The 23,838-nt window shown below is 34.7% G+C and overlaps 1 protein-coding gene across 2 annotated transcripts; it reads right to left on the reverse strand.

The window, feature by feature from the left end:
* Positions 1-194: 194 nt before the first annotated feature.
* On the reverse strand, positions 195-22,873 carry LOC146540143 (cadherin-AgCad1-like). Of its 2 annotated transcripts, none has more exons than XM_085207719.1 (35): positions 22,719-22,873; positions 21,689-21,798; positions 20,940-21,011; positions 20,245-20,394; positions 19,697-19,805; positions 19,379-19,523; positions 18,738-18,974; positions 18,086-18,281; positions 17,359-17,657; positions 16,971-17,144; positions 16,385-16,578; positions 15,728-15,845; positions 14,981-15,082; positions 13,157-13,335; positions 12,491-12,669; positions 11,095-11,269; positions 10,691-10,892; positions 10,444-10,585; positions 9,870-10,061; positions 9,522-9,643; positions 9,038-9,277; positions 8,675-8,800; positions 8,309-8,429; positions 8,000-8,097; positions 7,417-7,549; positions 6,818-6,922; positions 6,158-6,318; positions 5,518-5,616; positions 5,026-5,218; positions 4,579-4,688; positions 3,758-3,915; positions 2,773-2,979; positions 2,161-2,325; positions 1,582-1,699; positions 195-480 (listed from the first exon to the last, which is right to left on the reverse strand). In XM_085207719.1, the coding sequence occupies exons 2-35, from the start codon at positions 21,750-21,752 to the stop codon at positions 391-393; spliced, it is 5,175 nt and encodes a 1,724-aa protein (XP_085063845.1). In that variant the 5' UTR covers positions 21,753-21,798; positions 22,719-22,873; the 3' UTR covers positions 195-390. The 2 variants fall into 2 exon arrangements, with proteins under 2 accessions (XP_085063845.1, XP_085063846.1); XM_085207720.1 differs by having other exon boundaries at positions 21,689-21,816; positions 22,719-22,859.
* Positions 22,874-23,838: the final 965 nt, after the last annotated feature.

The following is a 23,838-nucleotide window of genomic DNA, read 5'->3' on the forward strand; positions in this document are numbered from 1 at the left end:
ACTACTACTACTATATAAATATGAAGGACAATTTGCACTTAAAATGGCTTAATTTTTAGACAATATGTGGTGTTGTGTTTTACCAACTTACAAGTAATGTCTCTTTATAGTAGAGATTGTAAAGATTACTCACTAAATACTTTCTACTTACAAATAAATGGGCATAGGTGGTTGGGTTAAAGAAAAGAAGAATACTTTGGATAATACTTGTTGAGTATCTTTTAAGATATATTTATTCATAAATAATAATTTAATTATACAAACAAATTATCAATAGTATAACATTCTATTATTAATAATAAACCATATATCAATGAATATAATAAATACAATAAAGTAATATATTTTATTATTTACATTTTTAAAATAAAATAACTAAGATAATTTTATTTATTTAAAGTTAAAAGGCTTGTTAGCAAACTCTGGGCTGAATGGAGTTGGGTTGAATTTGAAGTTGTTATTGTGAGTTGCTAACTCCGACTGCAATAAAAAAATCAGTTTTACACTGTATCATTACAACTATTATAACAAGATACACAGAAGAAACCTGGGCACCTAGTGATAAGATACAGTTCCCATTAAACTTACTGTTCCCAGAACAAAGAGATGATAATATTAAATATTTAATTTTCATTGAGTGGGAACTGAATCCGCAACCAGTCATGTTTACAGTGTCCCTGCGCCATGACTGGCGTTAATTATATAAATATACTAGCGGACACGCGCAGCTTCGCATTCGTATTTAAGGGTGAATTCGAATAACCCATGAAACATGTGTTCAATGAAATATTTTTAAGAGTCTAAATTTCAAATTTTATAAAAATCGGTGAAGATTTAAAGATTTTTCCATACAAACTTTTAACCCCTTATTTGGATCCTTAGGGGGTGAATTCTAGAAAACCATGAAACATATGTTCAATTAAATATTTTTAAGAGTATAAATATCAAATTTTATAAAAATCGGTGGCGATTTATGAATTTTCCTATACAAACTTTCAACCCCTTATTTGCACCCTTAGGGAGAGAATTATAGAAAACGATGAAACACGTGTTCAATTATATGCTTTTAAAAATCTAAATTTCAAATTTTATAAAAATCAGTGCCGATTTAAATGTTTTTCCATACAAATTTTTAAGCCCTATTTCACCCCTTTAGGGTTAAAATTTTTCAAAATCCCTTCTTAGTGGATGTCCAGATTACGAAAGTAAACTTTTGTCCAAATTTCACGTTTTTACCATCACCGGTTACGGCTGTGCGTCTTACCTCAGTCAGTGAGGACAAGTCCTTTTTATATATAAAGTGAGTGTATTTTAATGTGGGGAGGGTCATTTTGGGGTGTCAAGTTTTTGTCATAGCTTCGTTCTGTGTCCCGCATATAGCAAGTAAGCAGGGAACCTAAGGTTAAGGCGTTCCCACTTTTCGCTCACTTTCGAGATATTGCGTATTGAATTGTGGAACTCAACGCAGCCTCTTCTCTTGTTATCAAAGGGAGAAAACAATAGCTACTTCCACTGTGTGGAAATCAAACCTACAAGCTTCTCACTTACAGCCGCTGTAATTATTTTAATATACAAACTCACATTATTAATATCATTATTGTTGGACCATTGTATGGACTCATCGTCACTCGGGAAGTAATTGTTGCGGAACTGCGGCAGGTCCTCAATACCGATGAGATCAGAGTCGTCAGATTGTTCGCTGAAGGAACGAAAAATAAAAATATTGTAAAGTATAACTTATGTGCAATATTGAAGAAGTAAAATTTTTATTTATATTTCTTGGATATAGTAACAATAATTTTTTCATATTAAGTAATGTCGCAACTGTATTATCTTTATTATGATTTAATAAGAAAAGTAATACTTTTTATCATAATTTATTTTGTAAATTCTTCTTGCTCATTAATAAGGATCAATAGAAGCTAATATATTTTTAAAATAATAACCGAGAAGTGACGGAGTGATGCAATGATAATGCGTAGATGTATTTACTGTATAAGAGATTCAAATCATGTTATATCTAAAATTTCTCATATAAGTAAACATTATTAGAAAATTTTGAGCACATACACATATCAAATGGTTACGTATCTATATCTTATCTAATCCGAAGTTAATCCAGAATCCCTTTCAACTTTTCAATTTATTTTCCACTCTTACCTGAGAGCATCAAAATCTGGTGCCTTAATAGTTTCATTCCATATAGGATTGGATCCCTCGGTGGCGTGCTTGTTGGTGCCGGGCGCGGCGAGCGCGAGGCGGTTGAGACCGGACTCTTGTGAACCATATTTAGTCATTGACAGCGCTTGGAGGCGACGGTTTAGCCTGTATTTTAAAATTAGTATATTTAATTAATAGGTGGTTGAGGCCAGTCAGTTGGTTGTGGGTGCGATATTTCATATTTTCATTTCTCGCTTCTGTAACGAGGCAACGCGCCTCTAGAATTTAGTGGGACCTGAGTAATGGAAGTCGTAATGGGAACGGAATGTTTTAAGACGAGGTTCCCAGGTTCCATCTGCCTACTCTGATATACCTACTTATGCGGCAATACTTTGTTCGAATTGAACAGTTATATAGTACCTATGCACTCTGAAAATGTAATCTCTTTTCTAAATGGTAGGTATTTTTATAAATTATTAAGTTTAGTATGTATTTGATACAAATCCAAAATTAAATAACAAATATTATTAATTCCCTTTTTCACTATCCCACACACATGTACATTGTACATACACATACTCATACCTTCACGCACACATTTTTTATACTTACGCTCTAGTCCTAAAGAGATATGCAATAAACAATACAAGGCAAGAAAATGCAAGTATTGCACACAATCCCGCTAATGCGTAGACTACAAGGCGTCCACTTTCTGGTGACAAGTCGGGACTGGCGTCGGTTACGAAGTCCCGTAGCACTAGCAATTCAGTGTTGAGTGTGGCTTGTATAGCGCGGAGTAGGGCCGTGTCACTACGCAGGCTGTGGTATAAAGTTGTATAATTTAGTTTATAGTTCTTACTTTGTTTTTGTACTTAATCATTTAGGTGTCGAATGTTCATAAATAATTTTTAAATTACATATTATGATATTAAAATAATACTCTGGTCAAATTTTTTACTTCGGACTTCTACAATTTTGTCTAAGCTAGCAAGAAAGAAACAAGTGTTATCTATCTATATATATAAAATCGAAAGGTCACTCACTCATCACGAAATCTCAGAAACTACAAGTGCTAGGAATCTCAAATTTTGCTTACTTATAGGACGTAGGTGCTCGCTAAGACGGGAATTTGCAATATTCGACTTCTAAGGGATTGTTTTTGGGGTTGAAAGTTTGTATGAAACTTCGTTACTACAAATGCTAGGAGTCTCAAATTTTGCATAGACGTCATTAGGACGTAGTCATGGAGACAGAAATTAATAATAACATAGTTCACGCGGGTGAAACCGCGAGCGGGCCGCTAGTATTATATAAAGCATTGCCGGACGTCCTGATTTTTTATTTACAACGTTTAAAATTCCGCTCTTTCCAGAGATAAATTCTGGCAGCGTACCTATAAATTATCACTTCGATTCTCTATTGATTGAAATGACAAAAAGAAGAATAGAAACATAAATAAATGGTTCATAACATCAAAAAATACTATTAATGAAACTTTACCTTATAAAGGCTCTAAATGCCTCCTCCTAACGGAAAAAGCATGAACCGTAATTCAGAAAAAATATACGCAAGAAAAAATTAAAAAAATTAAACCCACTCCTCAATAACCTGCGTAGGTACAGGCTCGTCATCCCGCACGAAGTGCGCGCGCACTTCGGTGACATCGTCCTGCGCGGCGCCCGTGTCGTCCGCCGCCGGCACCACCTGGTCCACGTTGCACGTCATGTCAAAGCCGGTGCTGAAGGTTTGCGCTATCTGCGTGTTAAAATTTTTAATATTTCAAGTGTTTCTCAAAGATATTGTGGCCAGTCGTGGCACAGGGGCACTTAGTATGATTGTATAATGGACTGGTTGTGAGTTCCTACTCGAGGAGAAATTGAATATTTATTTAAATTTTTATTTTAATTTCTTCGCTGTGCCACTCGATACGCAATGGCCCCAGAATTCAGAGGAAAGTGTGCGGGATATGTGGGGGGTGTTAGTAAAAGGTATAATTTGTCAATATGGGGCATTTATCAATTTAATGGAACATTCAACAATATTTTTTTATGTGTTCGTCGGTTTGTCTGTGCGTTTGTAGTTGTTAGTACACGCTACACTCAAACGGCTGGACCGTTTGTGCCATCTGTGTAGTGTGAATATAGAGAGAATTTAGTGCTAAGAAAGTCTGTCTGTCCCATTTCTTGCCCAATTTTTGAGACGAATTGCGATTTGTGTGTTGAGTGCCACTTAGTCTGGTTACCAGAATGAGGATAATGAAAATAACTCATACTCCCGAGTGGGAATCGAACCTTCAACCGTCGCGTTTACACTCGCTACGCACCTACGTTCGTAGTTTACGCTATGCTACGCTATTTATATTAGATTTACACATAAGTATGTACTAGATATTAGATTTACACATAAGTATGTACTTACAAAGCTCCTGTGATCTTCTATTTGCCGCAAGGTGTTGACAAAACTAAAGGTGACTCGATTCAGAGAAGATATCAAATAAATCTTAACTGCTGCTGTGTCATAGGCACCGGCTATATAAAAAACGTGACATTATAATTTTTTATTTTGGATGTATATAAAAACTATATTTTAATATCCATATAAAATGCTGAGGCCAGCTTATGACTGTAAATGAAATGTTTCATATTTTCATTTCACGCTCTGGTTTCTAGGCAAAGCGCGATGTTGAATTCAACTCGCAATGCCTCTAAAATTCGGCGGAAAGTGGGGAACGGAGTGTCTTAGCCTTAGATTGTCTCTGCCTACCCTGCTGCGTGAAGCTAAACAAACTAAACATATAAAATATTTTCATCGTTTATACTGAGTAGTTCACCACCAAAAATGAGATATGCATATGCTTATACATACCGGGGTCTGTAGCCAACACATTGAACTCGAACATGCCGTGCATGCTGGCTGTGGGCTGTATATTCAGCAGTAAGGCGCCAGTGGCATTGTTCAGTATGAACGCGGTTTCTCTGACATTGGTTAAAGATGGATCCACTTTTATGGATTTGATGTCTATTGTGTAAGTTATAGGTGCGTTTTCTGAGTGTGTTACCTGTTGATAATAATTTTGGCTTATATCAATATAATTTATTTTTAATTTATGGAATATGAATTTTTGCGGCCAGTTGTAGGTATAGGGGCACAAGCGTGCGACTTTAAACGCGACTGGTTATGGGTTCGATTACTACTCTACTCTACTTAGGAAATTAGAAATCATCTGCACGCTGTATCATTCACATTTGCGCGACGTCTGGCCACATATTTTTTAGGAAATGAAATAGTAATTTCAATTTTATCATATCTTTAAAAAATATATAAAATATTATATATACACAAAAAAAAATGTGATACCTGAACGACAAATAGTTCTCTATTGATGGTGTCAAGTGTTGATATACCAGCTGTATATAATTTTCTTACAAAATAAGGTTGTGGATAGGCTTCTCGTACCTGAAAATGAAATAAATGTATGGGTTCAAAAATATTATGTTAAGAAGTAACATAGGTAATCGCGACAGTGGTGGGTTCGATTCCCACTGGGAGAATGAAATATTTAGTATTTTCATTATTACCTCGCTCTGGTAACTAGGCAAAGGGCGGCGTTGAGTTCAGCCTCTCAACACGCACTGCTTCAAGGATTCGGAGGACAAACAGGGAACGGAATGTCTTAACACTAGGTTTCCAGGATTCGTCTCCTACCCTGCTACGGTTGTGGGTTCGATCGACGACGATCGTTCAATCCACTCGAGGAAACGGAGAGGATAAGTGAGGGAAAATTATTATTTATTCCTCTATTTAATTTCCTCGCTCTGGCACCAAAGCAAATCCCGGCGTTCAGTTTCGCCACTCCACACGCAATGCCTCGAAAAATTCGGTGGAAAGTGGGGAAGGGGGTTTCTTAACGCTAGGTTCCCTCTACCTACTCTGCAGTTTGCGGGATACAGCGTGAAGCTGATATTTGATTAAATAAATAAGTATAGTTTAAACTTACATTAACAGATACAGTTAACACTGAAGTGCTTGTACCATCTCTAGTATTAGATGCGGATATTCTCAAAGTGAGCATCTCATTGTCCTCACGAAGTAACTCTTTCTTTAACGTCAAATTATTCGTCTCCGGATCCAAGGCAAAGAAATTTTCACTGTTTCCACCTGAAAGTATTAAAAAATTCGCATAATATTATAAGAAAATCTAATTTTAAGATTCTCCGGTATTTCCTTTTCGAAAATTCTCCAATTTGAGGTGTCTTCATGTTAAATGGAGAAATCGAAAACCAAGTTTTGACGTGTTAAAATGTACACAATATTAGGAGCAATACAAAATAAATTATAATCATATAAAGAAATGCATACTTTATTAAGGCGTGCATAACAATTGCTCGCTTCATTTTAACTAGAATGGATAAGTTACTCGTCCAAAGTTCTTTATATATATTATGTACCTAGCCTACCTATACTAGCACTACCTCCAGCTAAACTTAAATCCAAATGAGTCATATTTTGGATAATAAGAGTATGTACCTATGTTAAAATTGAGTATTCTATAATCCAATTTTACGTAAATAAGTATGTACTACGTACTAAATTGACCACATTTTACAAGCGTAAAAACGTGTTTTTGTACTATATGTACTTCTTTTATTATACTTACTTATAATACTGTAGTAAATACTGTGACAGTCATCTTCGCAAAGATAATTTTTAGGGTCTTCAGCCAAGGGCAGTTGGTGTGACTCGCTTAAACCTACTTCTCTTTCTGAAAAATATATTGATATGAAAGAAATGGTAGGTAGAAGAAACCTAGGAACCTAGTGTTAAAGCCCTCTGTTCCCATTAAAACACTTTCCTTCCCCACTTGCCGCCGAAGTCTGTAGACATTGCATGCGTGCCGCGTTTTGCTTCGTTACCAGGGCAAGGAATTGAAAATATTAAATAGTTCTTTCCCTCCAGTGGGAGTCGAATCCACACACATTACAACTAGACACAACCCTGTCGCCTTTACAGTCACACGTTTGTGCCCCCGGGCCACGCCACTGGCTGGAACGAAGTGTCTTTACACGAGGTTCCCTCTGCCTACCCTGCTGTGTACGGGATACAGCGTGAAGTTAATTTTTATTTTGACATAACTTTCCTGATTTTCTGGTAAAGATTGATTTCTAAATAAGGAATTTCTTTCAAACAAATTAGTACAAGTAGTTTAAAAGTTTATATCAAGAATTGTAAATTCTATTCTTATGTTTTCCAACTTACCAACAAAAGCAACTTCAACAGTGCTAGTAGTGAATGCAGGATCTCCTTGTGTCGGCACGAACACCGCGCGCACCGACACCTCAGTCCATAATGGTTCGGGGTCTGTGCCGCCGTCGGTGGCGCGGATACGAATCTAAAGTTAATTTTTTTTTAAGCTTCATACTGTATCCCGTATACAGCAAGAAGCCTAGTGTACTCTATTCTCTATTTCTCTTTCCACAACAATTTAGTAGATATAGCATGTTGAGTAGCGGAATTAATTAAAACGTAAATTTTTATTTAATTTAAAATTCATTTTAATTAAAAATAAAATATTTTAAACCTCCTTTGGTTATTTATCATTCTAGTTTTTTCTTCCGTCTAGAGAACCTAGTGGTAAAATTCACATACATTGCGTAAGCGAGTGGCGGATCATTTTTTTAAAATATTTTTATTATCTTTATTTATTTAAACTCGTCATTTTTTAGTTTCGTAGTAGACTTAGGTTCCCCGTTGTGGGTTCAAATTCTAAACTACACTGATATATTACTTAATTTTCTCTACAATGCAGGAGATAAACTAAAATCTATATACACTTAGGTACCTGAAACTCCTTAATATTTTCCGTAAAGAGTTCTTTCAGCATGAGCGTGCCCTTGTTCTCACCATCGTTTGCCACAGTGAAGTGTTGAATTGCTTCCTCTAAGAAAACAAAATATATTAATAAAAATATGCGAATAAATCGATTTGGGTTTCATCCTTACAGAGTAATGCATACAATAAAAAATTCTGCTTAAATTATAAATGAATTAGGTAGACAAAACTGAAATAGTAAAGAAAGTAGTGAACCATGTTTCGGCTGTCGATTACTTCATGGGTTATTACTATTTATTAAACTTTTTTTACTTATTACCATCGCCTGAAATTTCAAAATTGACGATTCCAGCTTGAAGCCCATCCTCATCAGTGGCGTGTATCCGGTCGAGGAAGTCTCCGTCCACTAAGGCTAGCAACCCGTTAACGACTGCTCGTTCCTATTGGATGAATCATAAATATCTTAAATTCTTTATTTTTTATAAACAATCGCATATAAATATTTATTTACTATCTAGGAAAACTAAAAACCACCGCGATGAAAAACTTTCGACTAAAAATCACACTTAAATATGTTCATTAATTCATGAGCTACCGTGCCCCAAATAGAAACAGGGGCAGACAGACAGACACGTCAAAGTTATAACACCCCTCTTTTTGCGTCTGGGGCCAAAAGAGCACTTACTCTGGCAAATCTTATAGTTGCATTTCCTTGCGGGAACACGAAGACAGGCGCGTAAAAGTTGTAAGGAGTGATTATGATTTCATACGTTTCCTTAGATTCCATAGGGGGATCGCCATGGTCGAAAGCCTGTTTTAAAAACATGAAATATAGTATCTTGTGTATTTTGTATAATTGTTATTATTAAACTGAATACTTAAGTACCCACTACAAATATTATATCAGACATTTTGACGTCGCCATTATTTTCAGTTGAAACTTTATTAACCCAACCAATTAAACAAAATTATCAGAAAATCACATATGTTTATTTATTTTTATTTTAAAACATTTTATATTATTTTTCCAAAAATATGAAATACATACCCTTATTCCAATATTATACGTTCCCCAATATCCTTTCAGATCTCTACTAGTCTCTAATTCCGCTGATACGTTGTATCTGTTTCCATTGTTATAAATGTGATTTATTGTGAAGAGATCTTGAGGGACGGTAATATCTCTATTTTTAACAACTAAGTCTGTTACTTCGTATCCCACTCTAGAATTATTGGTGTTTGGTTCGTCACGATCTGGCGCATATATCAAGGGAGATAACTTAGATCCCTAAAATATAAGAAAATATAGTTTATCGTAAAAAAAGTCGTTAAAGTGTTATAATAGTGGTTAATGGTGATTTGAATTATTTTACGCTATTAAAAATGACGATTTATTGAATAATGGAACATAGTTTCTAGTTAATTCAAAATGAGGATTGAACCCACAACCATCGCAGTTGCAGTCTGCTACAAAAAGAAAATTTAACTTATTTGTATTCCGAGACAAATTACTACTAGTAGAATTTACTAACCTTGTTAAGATTTTCCGAGATTGGCCAACTGAGTTGTTCAGGAGTAGGCAATTCTGGTGCATTGTCATTGACATCCAACAACACTACTAAAACTTCTAGTTCATTCTGGTTTCTGTTGCCATCTAAACGTGTGTTAATTAATCCATTTATAGTATTAAAGTAATAGTATTATAGTATTATAGGTTATAATTATGCAATTTAAAATTAAAAAATATTTAAGTGTCTGTAACTAACAAACAACAAATACTTATTTTTAATGAATTTATTTCTATGTTTATCTTCTATACTATACACTTAATAATAAATTATTATAATTAATACATAGGTAAAAATCTGTGCATTTATTACCTCCTTTAGAATAAAAATTATCAATAAGATTTAAGAAAATCCGATGCGTCGGTTCATCTCCATCTCTATCGAGCACTTCGTTTGTAGTATAATCCACGTACACTCGACCTGTCTCTAATTCCACTTTGAAGAAACTGGTTAACCGAGGATTGACAGCATAGTTTATTTGATAGCTGACGTTATGATACATTTCTGTGGACAATATTTATTATGTATTAAATCTATATCAGCTAATCTTATAAATCTGAAAAGTTTGAATGGTTGAACAACCTAATCTCAGGAACTGCTTGGACTGAAAAAATCTTTTATATTAAAGAAATTTGCTTCACGCACACAGCAGGGTAGGCAGAGGGAACCTCGTATATCTAATTAGGCAAGAAGTGGCACAAGCGTTTAATATTTTTATTTTTTCACTCCAGTATTGAGGCAAAGCATCGCATTGATTTCCCCAATCAATACGCAATGCATCCAGAAATAAGCGGAAAGTGGCAGCAGAGTGTCTTAACACTAGGCTTCCTCTCCCTACCCTCATCAATGCAGGATATGGCGCATAGCTAAAAAAAAAATTAGTTACCATCTCTATCAAGATCTTCAGAAATGATCACAACGACTTCATCACCGGATATCGCGTCTTCTTTTATGTACACTGTTGTATTGAACAATTTCGTTTGAGCTTCTGGATATTTGTTGTTTGTATCCGTTATTTGTATGGTTATCTGTAAAAAAGAATTACTTCATTTGTATAAGCCGAAAACATTGCGAGTAGAAAACATGAAACAACAGATTTTTACAAATATTAGAAAATAATAAATTCTGCTCACATTGCCCTCAGTCTCCCAGAACGTAGGGTCAGGAGGACAATTCGCAGGGTCCTCCTCGGAACATTCATCACTAGCTATGACAGTATAGTATAAATTATATCTCGGGGGCACATCAGCATCGATGGCACCATTCAAATCCACTTCTATTTGACCTGAATGGAAGTCGATTTTAACTAAATTTTCTGGTGTATCTTCTCGTGGACTGAAACGTTTTTTATAATATATAAAAATTCTTATATGTACTACTACTTAGTTACCTATAGTATATACTAGATTGTATGGACTAAATTATTAAATTAACACAATTTTTTAAGGACGAGAGCACACCTTAAAAATTCACACAAAAACGTTTACATCAAACAAAATGAAATGAATCAAATTCAGAACTTAAGAAATATACTTACACGATAGTATATCTCACTTGATTGTAGAGTGGACCGTCGATATCTGTTGCTTGTACTGTGCCAATTATAGTGTTTGAAGCTGAAGTCTCCCTTACGCGCAGTGCTTGTGACAGCGTACCGGCGGTCCATTGAGGTGCGTTGTCGTTCATATCAATTATGGTTATAGTGTATGTCACTAAAATATATTATGATGATAATGCATAATTATATAATTAAGTTATAATTCATCGTAGCATGGTTTGGATTTGGAAAGGACGTGAGCTCGATTTCCGTTAGAGGATATTATCTAATGATATATTTATATCCTATGATATATTTCAATCTATATATTTTATGACCGGATTAAAGAAACATCTTATAAATAGGAGTCTCACGAGAAGGATTAAAAAAATATATTAATAATACAGGGTGAGTCATATTGAACTTTCCGGTTTTGGAAGGACGTTGCACGAAGAAGGGAAGGAGTAGAAGGGTGGGGATGGTGTCATTAGACGCGCCATGACATGCAGTTTTAGTGTGAGCAATGGCTTGGTCGGGACAACATCGTGCGTTCGTAGTTGAAGAGTTTATTAAAAATGGCAGCTCCGTGATCACAACACAGCGTGCGTTCCGTTTACATTTTGCTATTGGTCGACGTGATCCCATTCCCACTGGACCAACAATCAGAAATTGGGTATCAAATTTTAGAGCAACATCATCAGCATTAAAAACAAGACCACAAGGCCGAATTAGGACGTCAACGTCAGCGGAAAACGTGGATAGAGTGCGGGCTTCAATTCAACAATCCCCTCGGCGTTCTGTTCGGAAACATGCCGCTTCACTAGGATTATCTTTCAGTAGTGTCCGCAGAATACTGCATAGAGACCTTAAATTTCACCCATACAAGATTCAGGTAGTGCAAGAATTAACAGTTAGAGACTTAGACACACGAATAAATTTATGCCGCGACATTCAGCAGATCCCCCGCACGAGGTGACGTTGGGTGGCCGCCGAGATCACCTGATTTAACCCCCTGGGATTTCTTTCTCTGGGGTTACCTGAAGGAAAACGTGTACACGCATCGTCCCCGAACCATCGATGAACTGAAGGCTGCAATCACGGAAGAAATCAATGCTATTCCGCTGAATATGACTCGACGAGTAATGGACAACTTCCGGGAAAGGCTTCAGCAGTGTGTGGTCAATGGAGGTAGACATTTACAGGATATCATTTTTAAAACCAACTAAATTAAAACTGCATGTTATGTGCTTTCAAACAATAAAATAATTTTTACTGCATGTCGCTTTGTTTTTAATACACACCTTATTGAAATCGGAAAGTTCAATATGACTCACCCTGTATTAATTTTACTTATAATATAATAATAATAATATAATGCAGATACAAAAAAACCTACATTCATCAAAATCGATGCCAATTGCTGTGTTTCTGTCAATAACTTGTACTGTAAGGGATAAAACTTCAAATTCCTCATAGTCAATTGTAACGTTTGGACGTATTTCCTTTACTACTAGACGTCCTATAGCGTTGCCGTGGTCCTTCTCATCTGGGTATACTGTTTCTATGTCTATACAACTGAAATAACATTTAATTTTATTTTTGTTAATTTTTGTAATGAAAATAGAAAACGAGAAGCCGTTGAAATGTTCTTGTTTTCTATGGGTCTCTCTTCGTACTAGAATTAGAACTTCTAAAAAAAAAATGGAATATTTTATCGCCATTTTGGTAACGCAACTTAAATGCTAACAATTGATTTTCAAATTGCCTTTTAGGTGCAGTGCAGGTGCTGAAAAAAGGCCTCATTGCTTCCACGTCTAGATTATTCTAGATCCTCTGTCTATACTCTTAATATGACAATATATGAACCAATATAACAACACTTATATAACGTTTTTTCGTGATATTCTAGTTTAGGTATAAACGATTTATCCTAGACAACATTCCACACTCTTGATTTAGATACTTCATTCCGATGAAATCATGACGAATAAGGCTAAAATTCTTATTAAATTTTAAATATATGCCTCCTCCCTCTCAAAAAGCATTACAAAAAAAATCTTACTTGTAGTACTCTTCAGTCGGTGTCGCTCGTCCTTGCTTAGAAGCGTAAGAAGTCTCCCAAATAATTTTAAAATATAAATCGGCACTAGTATCTGGATCGCTTGCGGTAATTTCTTGATCTTCTTGCAGGATTTGATATCCTTGCGGAACATTTTCTTCCACTTGGGGGCTGCCTCGTGGCTAAAATAAAAGTACGATAAGTTATATTTTCCCAAATGAGCATATATTTTCCCGATATTTTATTATTATTATTATTTCTGGTACAGATAAAGCAGGAAGAAATATTTGCCCGTTTCTAGATATATAAGCTTCATTCGACATTTCATTACATGGGATAATGTAAAGTCTCTCCAAATAAAAATGAATGGTACTACGACTAGTTTCTTTATATGACATACTAGCAGCCCACCCGCGGCTTCGCCTGCGTAAAGTACGTTATTATTAATTTCTTCATGAGTACCTACGTCCTATAAGTGACGTTAATGCAAAATTTAAGACTCCTACCATTTGTAGTAACGAAGTTTCATACAAACTTTCAAACCCTATTTCATCCCCTTAGGAGTCGAATATTGCAAATTTCCGTCTTAGCGAGCACCTACGTGCTATAAATAACTCCTATGCAAAATTTGAGATTCCTAGCACTTGTAGTTTCTGAGATTCCGTGATGAGTGAGTGACCTTTCGATTTTATATATATATAGATAAAGAAACTAGTCGTAGTACCAAAAAATGCGTAAATATCTTAGGTTGCGCGTTAATGTTAAGAGTTACAGCTTGGAATGGGAATCATATTTTTGTTTAACAAGCCATTTATCGAGAAAGCCTGAAGGCTATATTGCATTATATTAATTACTAGTGGACCCGGACGCGGTTACGCCTGCTTCAACTATAAGAACATTTATTAAATATATTCATTAAATTATTTTCAATTTTCAATAGAATTAGTAAGAAAATATAAGCTTAAACAATCAAAAAGGATAATAAGTAGATACACATTATTAGAAAAAAATATCTGAGTTATTGAAATTAACCAACAAAAGAATTAAAAGTAACTAAAGGATAGATATTCTTAATATTAGAAAAAGTACCTAAAGTTTTCCGTGCGTGCGTACATAGATATCGACTCTACGAAATAACTAAACATTTCTCTCTATTAAGCAGGATAATTTTAGCGGGCAATATCAAATAAAATAAGAAGAGAACCAAAGTGTAGCTTAAATTAATTATAAACAGCAAATAATTACATAAACATTTACAATAGTTCGAAAATGTATAAAAATTTATAAAACCGTCAACGTCATCTGCCCGTTCGCGTCGGTCATACTGTGCCGCCCGTAGGTTAGGTCATTTGGAATCAGTGACATCTCCTTAATTATTTATCAGAATGTTATACAGTAAACTATAATTTCCATCAAGATGAAATGATAAAAGTGACTCTTATATTTATTTTCATAAGGATGAATATCAAAATGTCGCGGTAACGGTTGCGTAGCGACGCGACGGTTGTTATTAACATGGCAGAATAAATTGCATGTCAAATTAGAAAGTACTTTAAAATATATTAGTATATATGTGTAATGTAATGTTATATAGCCTATAGCACTTCTGAAGAATGCAGCTTTCATACAAAACAAAAACAATGAAAATCGGACCAGTAGATCCAGAGATCTTAGCGTTCAAACAAACAAACAAACAAACTCTTCCGCTTTATTATATTAGTATAGATTTTCATGTAACCCACTATAGTTTATTTGCGGTCAGAATTACTTCGTACTCTTAGATATATTTATTTGACCACCAAAGCTAAGCCGCATATAGGTACTTACCAAACGTAAAGTTGGCGGTGTATTATTGATGTCAATGAGTTGGATGACAAGTTGGGATATAGCGGTGTTGTACGGCTCTCCCAACGTGTCCACGGCTTGGACCTAAATTAAATATAATATATCTATAAGATAAACACATTTTTACAGTAAGCAAAGATAGTAATAATATCGCTAACATTATTTAATTAAAAAGACAAGGTAAATAAGCATACGGGTAAACGGGGTAAGTGATCACCGCCACCCACGACCCCGTGTAACACCAGAGGAGTTTTATGCGTTATCGGCCGCCAAGGTGGCGTTAGACGCGTTTTTAGAAGGCACAGGTTTCTTATTATGGTAGATATATTCTATGCTAAATTATATATATATACTAGCGGTCCGCTCGCGGTTTCACCCGCGTGAACTATGTTATTATTAATTTCTGTCTCCATGGCTACGTCCTAGTGACGTCTATGCAAAATTTGAGAGTCCTAGCATTTGTAGTAACGAAGTTTCATACAAACTTTCGACCCCAAAAACAACCCTTTAGAAATCGAATATTGCAAATTCCCGTCTTAGCGAGCACCTACGTCCTATAAATAACTCCTATGCAAAATTTGAGATTTCTAGCACATGTAGTTTCTGAGATTTCGTGATGAGTGAGTGACCTTTCGATTTTATATATATAAGATATAGATATTTTTATTTTAAGATTTCATTGCGTTTTATTACATTTTTTTCTTTCATTATATATATTACGTGTCTTACCTGAACTAGGAGTTCATTTTGACGATGGTAGTCGAAACTGTTGTTTGCACTGATGGTCACATCGCCTGTTTCCTGATCTATTGATAATATATTTTGAGCGGTTCCCATGAGACTATGACTGCAAATATAATAATGCAATATTTTATATTAATGAAATATATATATTTTTTTATTAAGTTATAGATGTCCATTCAGTTAATTCTCATTATTCGCTTAATTAACTTTATCTTATTAAATCCATTGATGTCATAAGGCCCACTTAATTAACGCCCTTTATACTTTCTCAGAGACAGAGAGCATGACGCGTCCAGTTCCGTTTTTATAAACTATTGTCAAATCTGAGATCGATCTTGAAAGCGATCTAGAGATGCCGGTTTGGACCTGTGTTTGTTCGAAAGAACTCGCTAAATCTCGGAAGTACTTGATAATAGGTATAAAAATTAGTCTTGTATTCCACAGTTACAATTATTGAGAAAGGCTAATCAAGCCCCTACATCACATTAATCGTTTGTTTCAATGTAACATTGTACCTGCAGCCAGAATTATTCCGCATATTATATCTTAGTTATTTTTATTTGAGCATGCGGATGAAGTCACAGTTAAGAAATGTAGATTAGCATATGCATAAAGCTAAAAAATATATAAAATTACTATTACACTACTACGTCTCCAATATCTCTGTCAGTGGCCAGAACATTCGCGACATGGAACCCGGCGCCCTCAGTCTCATTGAAAGACACAGTTTGAGTGCTGTGCTCGAATATCGGCAGCTCATCGTTCCAGTTCCTCAGGCGAATGTTGACCATTGCTACACCAACGTGCCTTGGGTCATCCATGTCTGTTGCTATAACCTGACGAATGTAATGTAAAAATATTTTGGTGAAGATTTTTTCAGCTTCATATAGCAGGGTAAGCAGAGGGAACCTAGCGTTAAAACACTTTACTCCCAATTGACTCTGCGCGTAAAGTGGTATAACACAATGCTGCACTTTTTTTACCAGAGCAAAGAAATAATAATAATTCATTCCCACGAGTGGAAATTCAAAACCAGATTCACATTTACAATCAGACGTTTATCCTAAATCAGACTATAAAACATTAAATAAACATTTTATCATTTTTTTGTAAAAATATACTTACAGAAACACTACAACAATGTATGTAGCTTTAATCTGTAAGTACACATTCACACACCATAATGTGTAATTACACATATTAAATTGAATAAAAAATATAACATTACTTTTAACGTGATATTCTGAAACTCAGGCACTTCAAAATCGAGCATGCTATGGTTAGTGGTACCCATAATGAAGGTTTGTCTCTGATAGCCGACGGCGGGCTGGATGAAAAATGCCTCATGCGCTCCGGGAGGACGGACACTCTCTAAACGAACTTCATATTGGGCGTGTTGTCCCTACAAAAACAAACAAATTATTTATTCAATATTTAGCAGCTAGGTTACCTCTATTTATCTGCATACAGCAGGATAGGTAGAGGGAACCTAGTGTTGAGATATTCCGCTCCCCTATTTAGCTGGGAAGGCAGAGGGATTTTTTAAAAATTTAAAACTAAAAATACTATACTATAATGTATTTAGTTCTTTAATGTACATATAATTTTTTTCTTACCAAATCTTTATCATGGAAACCAAATTCTGTATCAAAATTTAATGTCTGTGGTGTTTCCTCCGCTATTTCTATTTCGTAAGGCTTCTCTTGTAGCGGTTCAGGGAACTGATCATTAACATCATTAATAATGATAACCACGTTGGTTCTTGTCGTAAAAGTTTCGTTATCATATTTGTAAGCGACTATTGATAGTTGGAAGACTTCTCGTTGCAATTCATCACGATCTATCTCGAAGACTTGGAATATAGCTCCACTTTTTCCATCTCCTATAGTTTTTATGTCAAAATATTCTTTATCTCCTATGAAGCAAGAAAAGGTATTAGTAGATATTTATATGTTATTTATCGTTGGATATTCTGCATTAACAGAATCTAATGTTACGTTGGACTAACTAGAATATCTATAAATATTAAATAAACAATAAAAAAGAGGATTTTTTTAAACAATCAAGAGGTCAGTCATGGCGTAGGAGGTTTCCACTTTTAGCGCGGCATTGTCTTCCGCCACCCAAAACAAGGGCCGTAATGAAATTTCGAATCTACATTTTATTGGTAACAGGTAATTGAAGTAGATAAGAAAATAGGTAATAAAATCTACGGAAACGGGCACCCACTAGTATTAAATAAATAGAATTATCATAAAAAGCGTAATATGACCATATTACTGAACACAATCATATTTCCTTAGGTTGAATAAAATTATCTGAATAACACATAATTTTACTCACTTTCGTCAACTTCAATTCTATAAAATATAGGTTTGTCAATTCCCGTGTCACCGTCGATAGCTCGCACTGTAAAGTTTTTTTCTGTTTTCTCATCAAATTGTTGTACAGCGAATATGTTAATCCAGCGTGGTGGGCGATGCTCTATGATTTGTACTTCTACCATAACCCTCACCGTATGAGTGTTGGGTAAGGAGTCCTGAAAAGAAAACCGATTTAAAAAGAAAATCTACAATACAGACGTATTACAGGATACATGTATGTATACAATATCTTTGTCTTATATGTACCCATACTATATACATTTTTATAGAAAAGGATAGTCTAATTAAGGTCATATTAACGGGTAAAATCAAATTTTCACTAAATTGTGTATATCCATATAAAAAAAATGTCGTTATTTTTCTGCAAATATTCGCGTTATAATTTACTTATAAACCGTAAAATACATAGTATCGTATTCGGTATTGCTTACTAACTACTTACGTACAAAAAGTAAGTATACCGGTTACAATAGAACAAAAGGACAGACACGCGAATACTTAGGCTTTGCCACGGTCGAGTAAAAATAACCCTGTTTACGCTATTACAAGAGTTCTAAATATAATTTTATAGGAATGTTTTAAAAGAAATTGAATAAAAAAACGTTACTTACAAGCGCTGTAACCATGAATGAGTGGAAAGCGTTCACTTCATAGTCCAAACTTCTGTTTGTGCCCAGAGTCATCGTCATACGAGTCCACGTGTTTGGTATATTTTGGCTGGAGATGTAAAATGTTTCGCCGTCATTGCGGTCGCTCTCGATCTCGAAACGCATGAATCTTGTACTAATTTCTCCATCTTCGTCTGTCACCTCGTATGTGCAGTCTGTTAAATGTGCTTCTTTTAGTTCCTGTAATTTATTTTTGTTAAATTTTAGATTAGTGCCGTAGTGGCGTAATTGAGTAGAAACGCGACCGTAGTGGATTCGATTCTCAGTAGGGAATATAAATTATGTTCAGTTATTCGTATAAACCAAACTCAGACGCATATAAACCAAAATCAGCTTTACTCTTTACCCCGCACACAGCAGGGTAGACAGAGGGAACCTGGTCAAGACACTTCTTTACCCAATTTTCGTGGAATTCTGGAAGCATTACATGTTGAGTGTGATATTTCGTTTCCTCGACTAGGAATCGAATCTACAACCAGTTGCCTTAACAGTGACACTTTGTGCCCTTGCGCCACTACTGGCACAAAGATAAACATCATAAGTGACTAAAAGTGATCGTAACGAATTAAAACTAAAAGACTTACTGGCACCAAACAACTTTCAGCGATGTGTATTATAGGTGCGTTGTCATCTATATTGACTATAGGTAGTGAGATAACGCTGGACACCTCGCCCGAGATCTGTATCGTGAGCATGTAGAGCTGCATGCCTGGAGTCTCATAGTCCTGTCTGAAATAAAAAAAAATGGTACTAAAAGCGAAGTCGCCTTTTGCCGTGTAAAAACACGTGGCCAACTACTTATTAATATTTAGATACTCAATTTGAAAATGGTTTTCCTTTTCCATACTTCTACAAAAAATGTTTATAGAGTTTTTTTTGCAATGAAGCGAAAATTATCTTACCTTTGGGTGATATACAAGATCCATTCGCCATTTTCCTTTCTTAATTCCGGACCCAGCAGGTTAAATAGCCCAGCTGTTAGTGGACGGACTATAGAAGGAGTAGCGTCGCCTATTTAAAATAATCAAACAACTTAGGTTTAAATTCAATTAAACACAACCTTTAGAAAGTCATAGTTTGTGATAAATTATATTTATTGCCTACATTATAATTAATCTGTATAAAATTTTGAGTACTACGTAAAAAATAAACAGTGTATTTAAGTTTATATTACATCGTCGTTACATAAAGTACGGTCAACAAGTCGCGGCCGCCCTGAAGTTGGATTGTCTAAACTTTTGCGCAATGTTCACTCGGTAAAAAATAATCAAAAGTCAATTTTGCGCAGCCATCTACAGCTAACTTCAGGGTTGCCGGCTGTTTACCGTACTCTAATATATATAATTGAACGCAATGCTTGTAACTTCTGATGTACAAAAAGATATACAATATGGTGCCTAGAAACGAAAAAGTAAGCGTAAACACAAAGTAATAACATTAAAATATTGACCTTTATAATTTAGCTTAGCGATAGCAATATCACCGACAATTTCTTCGTCTATATATATGATTTGGGTACGACCGTTTTCTATATAAGTGCTCATACATAAGTCATCTCTCTCTGGCGCCGGTATAAAAGGCCTCTGATCCCAATTTAAACCTGTAATTACATTTTATTTAGCTATAAAATATTAATAGGTAGTAAATATTATTAAAAGTAGTAATTTTTTGAACATTTGTTTTACTTTTACAGAGAAACTTAAGGTTGAACTCAGTAAAATATTTGTCTGCTTTCTTTCCATTCTAAAGGCATTCAGTGTTTGTCTGGTGCAACTCTATTATTAATTAATATTAACTTCTTCAACCTTTCCTTATCCACTGCTAGTTGTGTTTCCTCATTGGACTACCAATCAATTCTGCTGTTTGCTCTTTTAATTGATCAATAAATTATTATATTATTCTCTCTGTATTCCGCATGTAGGATAAGCAGATGAAGTCTTATGTTACTCCACTCCCCATTTCCCGCCGAATTCTGGAGGCATTGCGAGTTGAGTGGCGTTAAATAAATTTTAATTTTCTCGATTGGGGATCGAACCTACAAACAGTCGCGTTTTCAGTCATATCTTGTGCACCTGCGCCACGACCGGCTTCCTTATTGGCTTATGTGTTTTAAAAATTGATTTTAAAATAAAGATAATAATTTACCCTCAAATTCTATTGGAGGCAAGTTATCAGGTTTTGGTAATCTTGGGATATTAGTCATATAAGAGCATCGATCTGAAATCCAAAATTAAATATGTCAGAAATGATGATATACTTATACGTATAAGTTTTAATTAGGTATGATTTTTATCTACAAATTCTGACTGATAATAATTCACTGACATGAAAAATTGTACAAAGAATGGCGTTTTTGAATGACGTCTACGCTACTCTACTCTTTATTTCACAGAAAAAAATATGGGAAATCTTAGGAATATTTTTCGCCGCGCCGTATACCTCACATGGCAGGGTAGACAGAAGGAACCTAGTGTGAAAACACTTCGTTGCCCATTGTCCGCCGAATTGTATTTACATATTATTTATGTTTATACACTTTCAACATTTTTGTCGGGTAGGCAGAAGGAATTAGTAATAGAATGGGTGACTCTGTTCTATAATTTTCGTCCCTAGACGCATTACAGTTCGACAGTCGTGGCCACCTTGAAATTAGCTGCAGGTGGTTGTGCAAATTAGCTTACTTTTTATTAATTTCCTCTCGAGTGTGCAATACCTAATAGTTCATAAAGCCTTCAATAGTTCATAATTTCAGGGGGGCAACGACTCGTAGACCGTAGTAACATTATCAGTAGCAGAGAATTGCTTCTTCTCTCACCTCTCCGGATGATGATTTTAATTTATATTTACTATTTTGGAACTTATATTGTCAAATTTTTAAGTTATCCTCCACTTACCTTCACCAAATGCGCTTCCTGATAGGAAGAGCAGAATTCCAAATATTTTGATGTTTATTTCCATTTTGCATGTCGTTTGATTTCTGGCACCGGAACTTGGCCGATAACAACTATAAAAATTACTTATTCTACAATACAATATACTTACAGACAAAAAGGATTATTAGTCTATAATACGTGATAAATATATCTAAATGTAGGTACCTATCAAAGCATAATGGTTGTAGGCATAATATAATTACCAATATCTATCATACATTCCCAAACTACGTGTTATTTCAGTATGCAAAATTTATTTGAGTATGAATTTTCATTCGGGTACCCACATTTAGGTGTTCCATCTTTCATATTTGTTTTACCATCAAAAATTGAGTTGACATACTTATTTGATTTTTCAAAAAATATTATAAGCATTTTAGAAAGATCTCATTAAAAGTATGAAATACTACATCGAAATTTAATAAGTATATATTTACATATATTATAATGGATTTAATTTATTTATAAAGAGCTTTAAAATATATATTTGGTATATTACATTAATTTATGAAATCATTGTATCAAGAACACTTTTTCTTTCACGATAAACATTCTTTCGCACGATGCGATGCTTAACGTCCTTTACATGAGCACTTAATAAATACATGCATATTCATTTAACACTTTAGAATTTACTAGATTATTCTAGTACTTAGAAAGAAATATTACTTAAAAATAAGCCTTTTTATAATAATATTTCTTATTGGAAGCTAGCACACGCATCTATAGACTAAGTATATCAATTTGTTTTCAACTCTTAGGTCCTAGCTCACTTAAGAGATTTTGCGCGTTAAGTGATGAAACTTAATTATATACTTTATTTAACCAGAGTTTAGACAGAGGAGAAAAACATTTTAATCATCATTACTACTAAATATTTTCCTAATGTAACAATTTCGAAAATTGTATATCATATATACAAATCTACTAAAAAGACCATTAATTGCAGGGATTAGTTAAAGTGCGGTTAAACACTTATTTAAAACCTTACCTTAAAATTATCTTTATGAAAAAAAAATCACTCAAAGTCCCTTATTTATATCAACACTGTTTCTAGTAATTATTTTGCCACGAAACTGAAACAATTGTGGCATTTCTTTTCTGGTATGTCCAACGCTTTGATAAGATTATATACTAATGATAATAGCTCATTTTAATATTGATTACGACGAAACATAAATAATCGTATACTATATCTATATCTATATAAAATAATAAATACGTAGTTAGAAGAACAACAATAACAGAATTTAGACAATAGGTACCTATTATATTGAAGTTTTAGGACTGTTTTCGTTGTTCTTTAGGTTTGCTGAGACGTGCTAATGGCTCAAACGAAAGAGACGCAAAATGAAAAATGCGGCATAATTACAAGGATTTTACTAACATAAAGTTAAGATTAATTTTAAAAACATGTTTACTAATAATCATTGAGACCATTGAAGTCGTGGCCAGGGACACAAGCGTGAGAATATAAATAAGGAAACGGGAGGGTCTTAGTGGAAAAGCGTAACTTGCCACTAGGTTCCAGGTTCCCTCTGCCTACCCTGATATGTGCGGGACATAAAGTGAAACTAAAAAATATGTATGAATAATTTACAAAAGCGACTATTATCTACTATTAATAATTTCAGTACTAGATAGATTCAGATCTTATCAGGACATCGCGAAATAATATAGGCACTCAGTCGATGAAGTCAGATAAGCTAGTAATTTACTCATAATTTGTTTAGTGCTATTATGCATAAAGTATGAGAATTTTCCTGATATTAGTGAATTAGGGGCCTATGGTTTGATCAATGGCGTTTTTAAATGATATTTATAAAAAGTCTTCTTTTTTCTGGGAAAGACAAGGCAAATGAGTGTACGGGTAACATGATGGTAAATGATCTACGCCGCCTACGTTGCGTTAGCAACTTTGAGGGTGGAGATAGACGTGCTTTTTGAAGTTACCAATATCGTATTGACCTGAAAACGCTGCCGAATGTAGGCCATTTCATAGTTAGAAGGAAATTCGTTCGAAACTACACAGTAGAGAATTTGGTGGCAGGTATCAAGTCAAACAGTTTCCCAGAACACCATTTCCCCATGCCAAATACGGTAGAGCGTGC

This window comes from Heliconius melpomene, chromosome 3, assembly GCF_056956725.1.
Source record: "Heliconius melpomene rosina isolate 202511_hmr_F chromosome 3, ASM5695672v1, whole genome shotgun sequence".
NCBI lineage: Eukaryota > Metazoa > Arthropoda > Insecta > Lepidoptera > Nymphalidae > Heliconius > Heliconius melpomene.

Bases quoted from the DNA above. Each gene is read 5' to 3' on its own strand.
- LOC146540143 (XM_085207719.1), bottom strand. From the start codon at position 21,752: ATGGAAATAAACATCAAAATATTTGGAATTCTGCTCTTCCTATCAGGA. The intron at 10,893-11,094 runs GTAAGTATATTT...AAAACGTTTCAG, and splicing joins CAAGTGAGATATACTATCGT to TCCACGAGAAGATACACCAG. The intron at 8,098-8,308 runs GTAATAAGTAAA...TTGTTTTCTTAG, and splicing joins TTTTGAAATTTCAGGCGATG to AGGAAGCAATTCAACACTTC.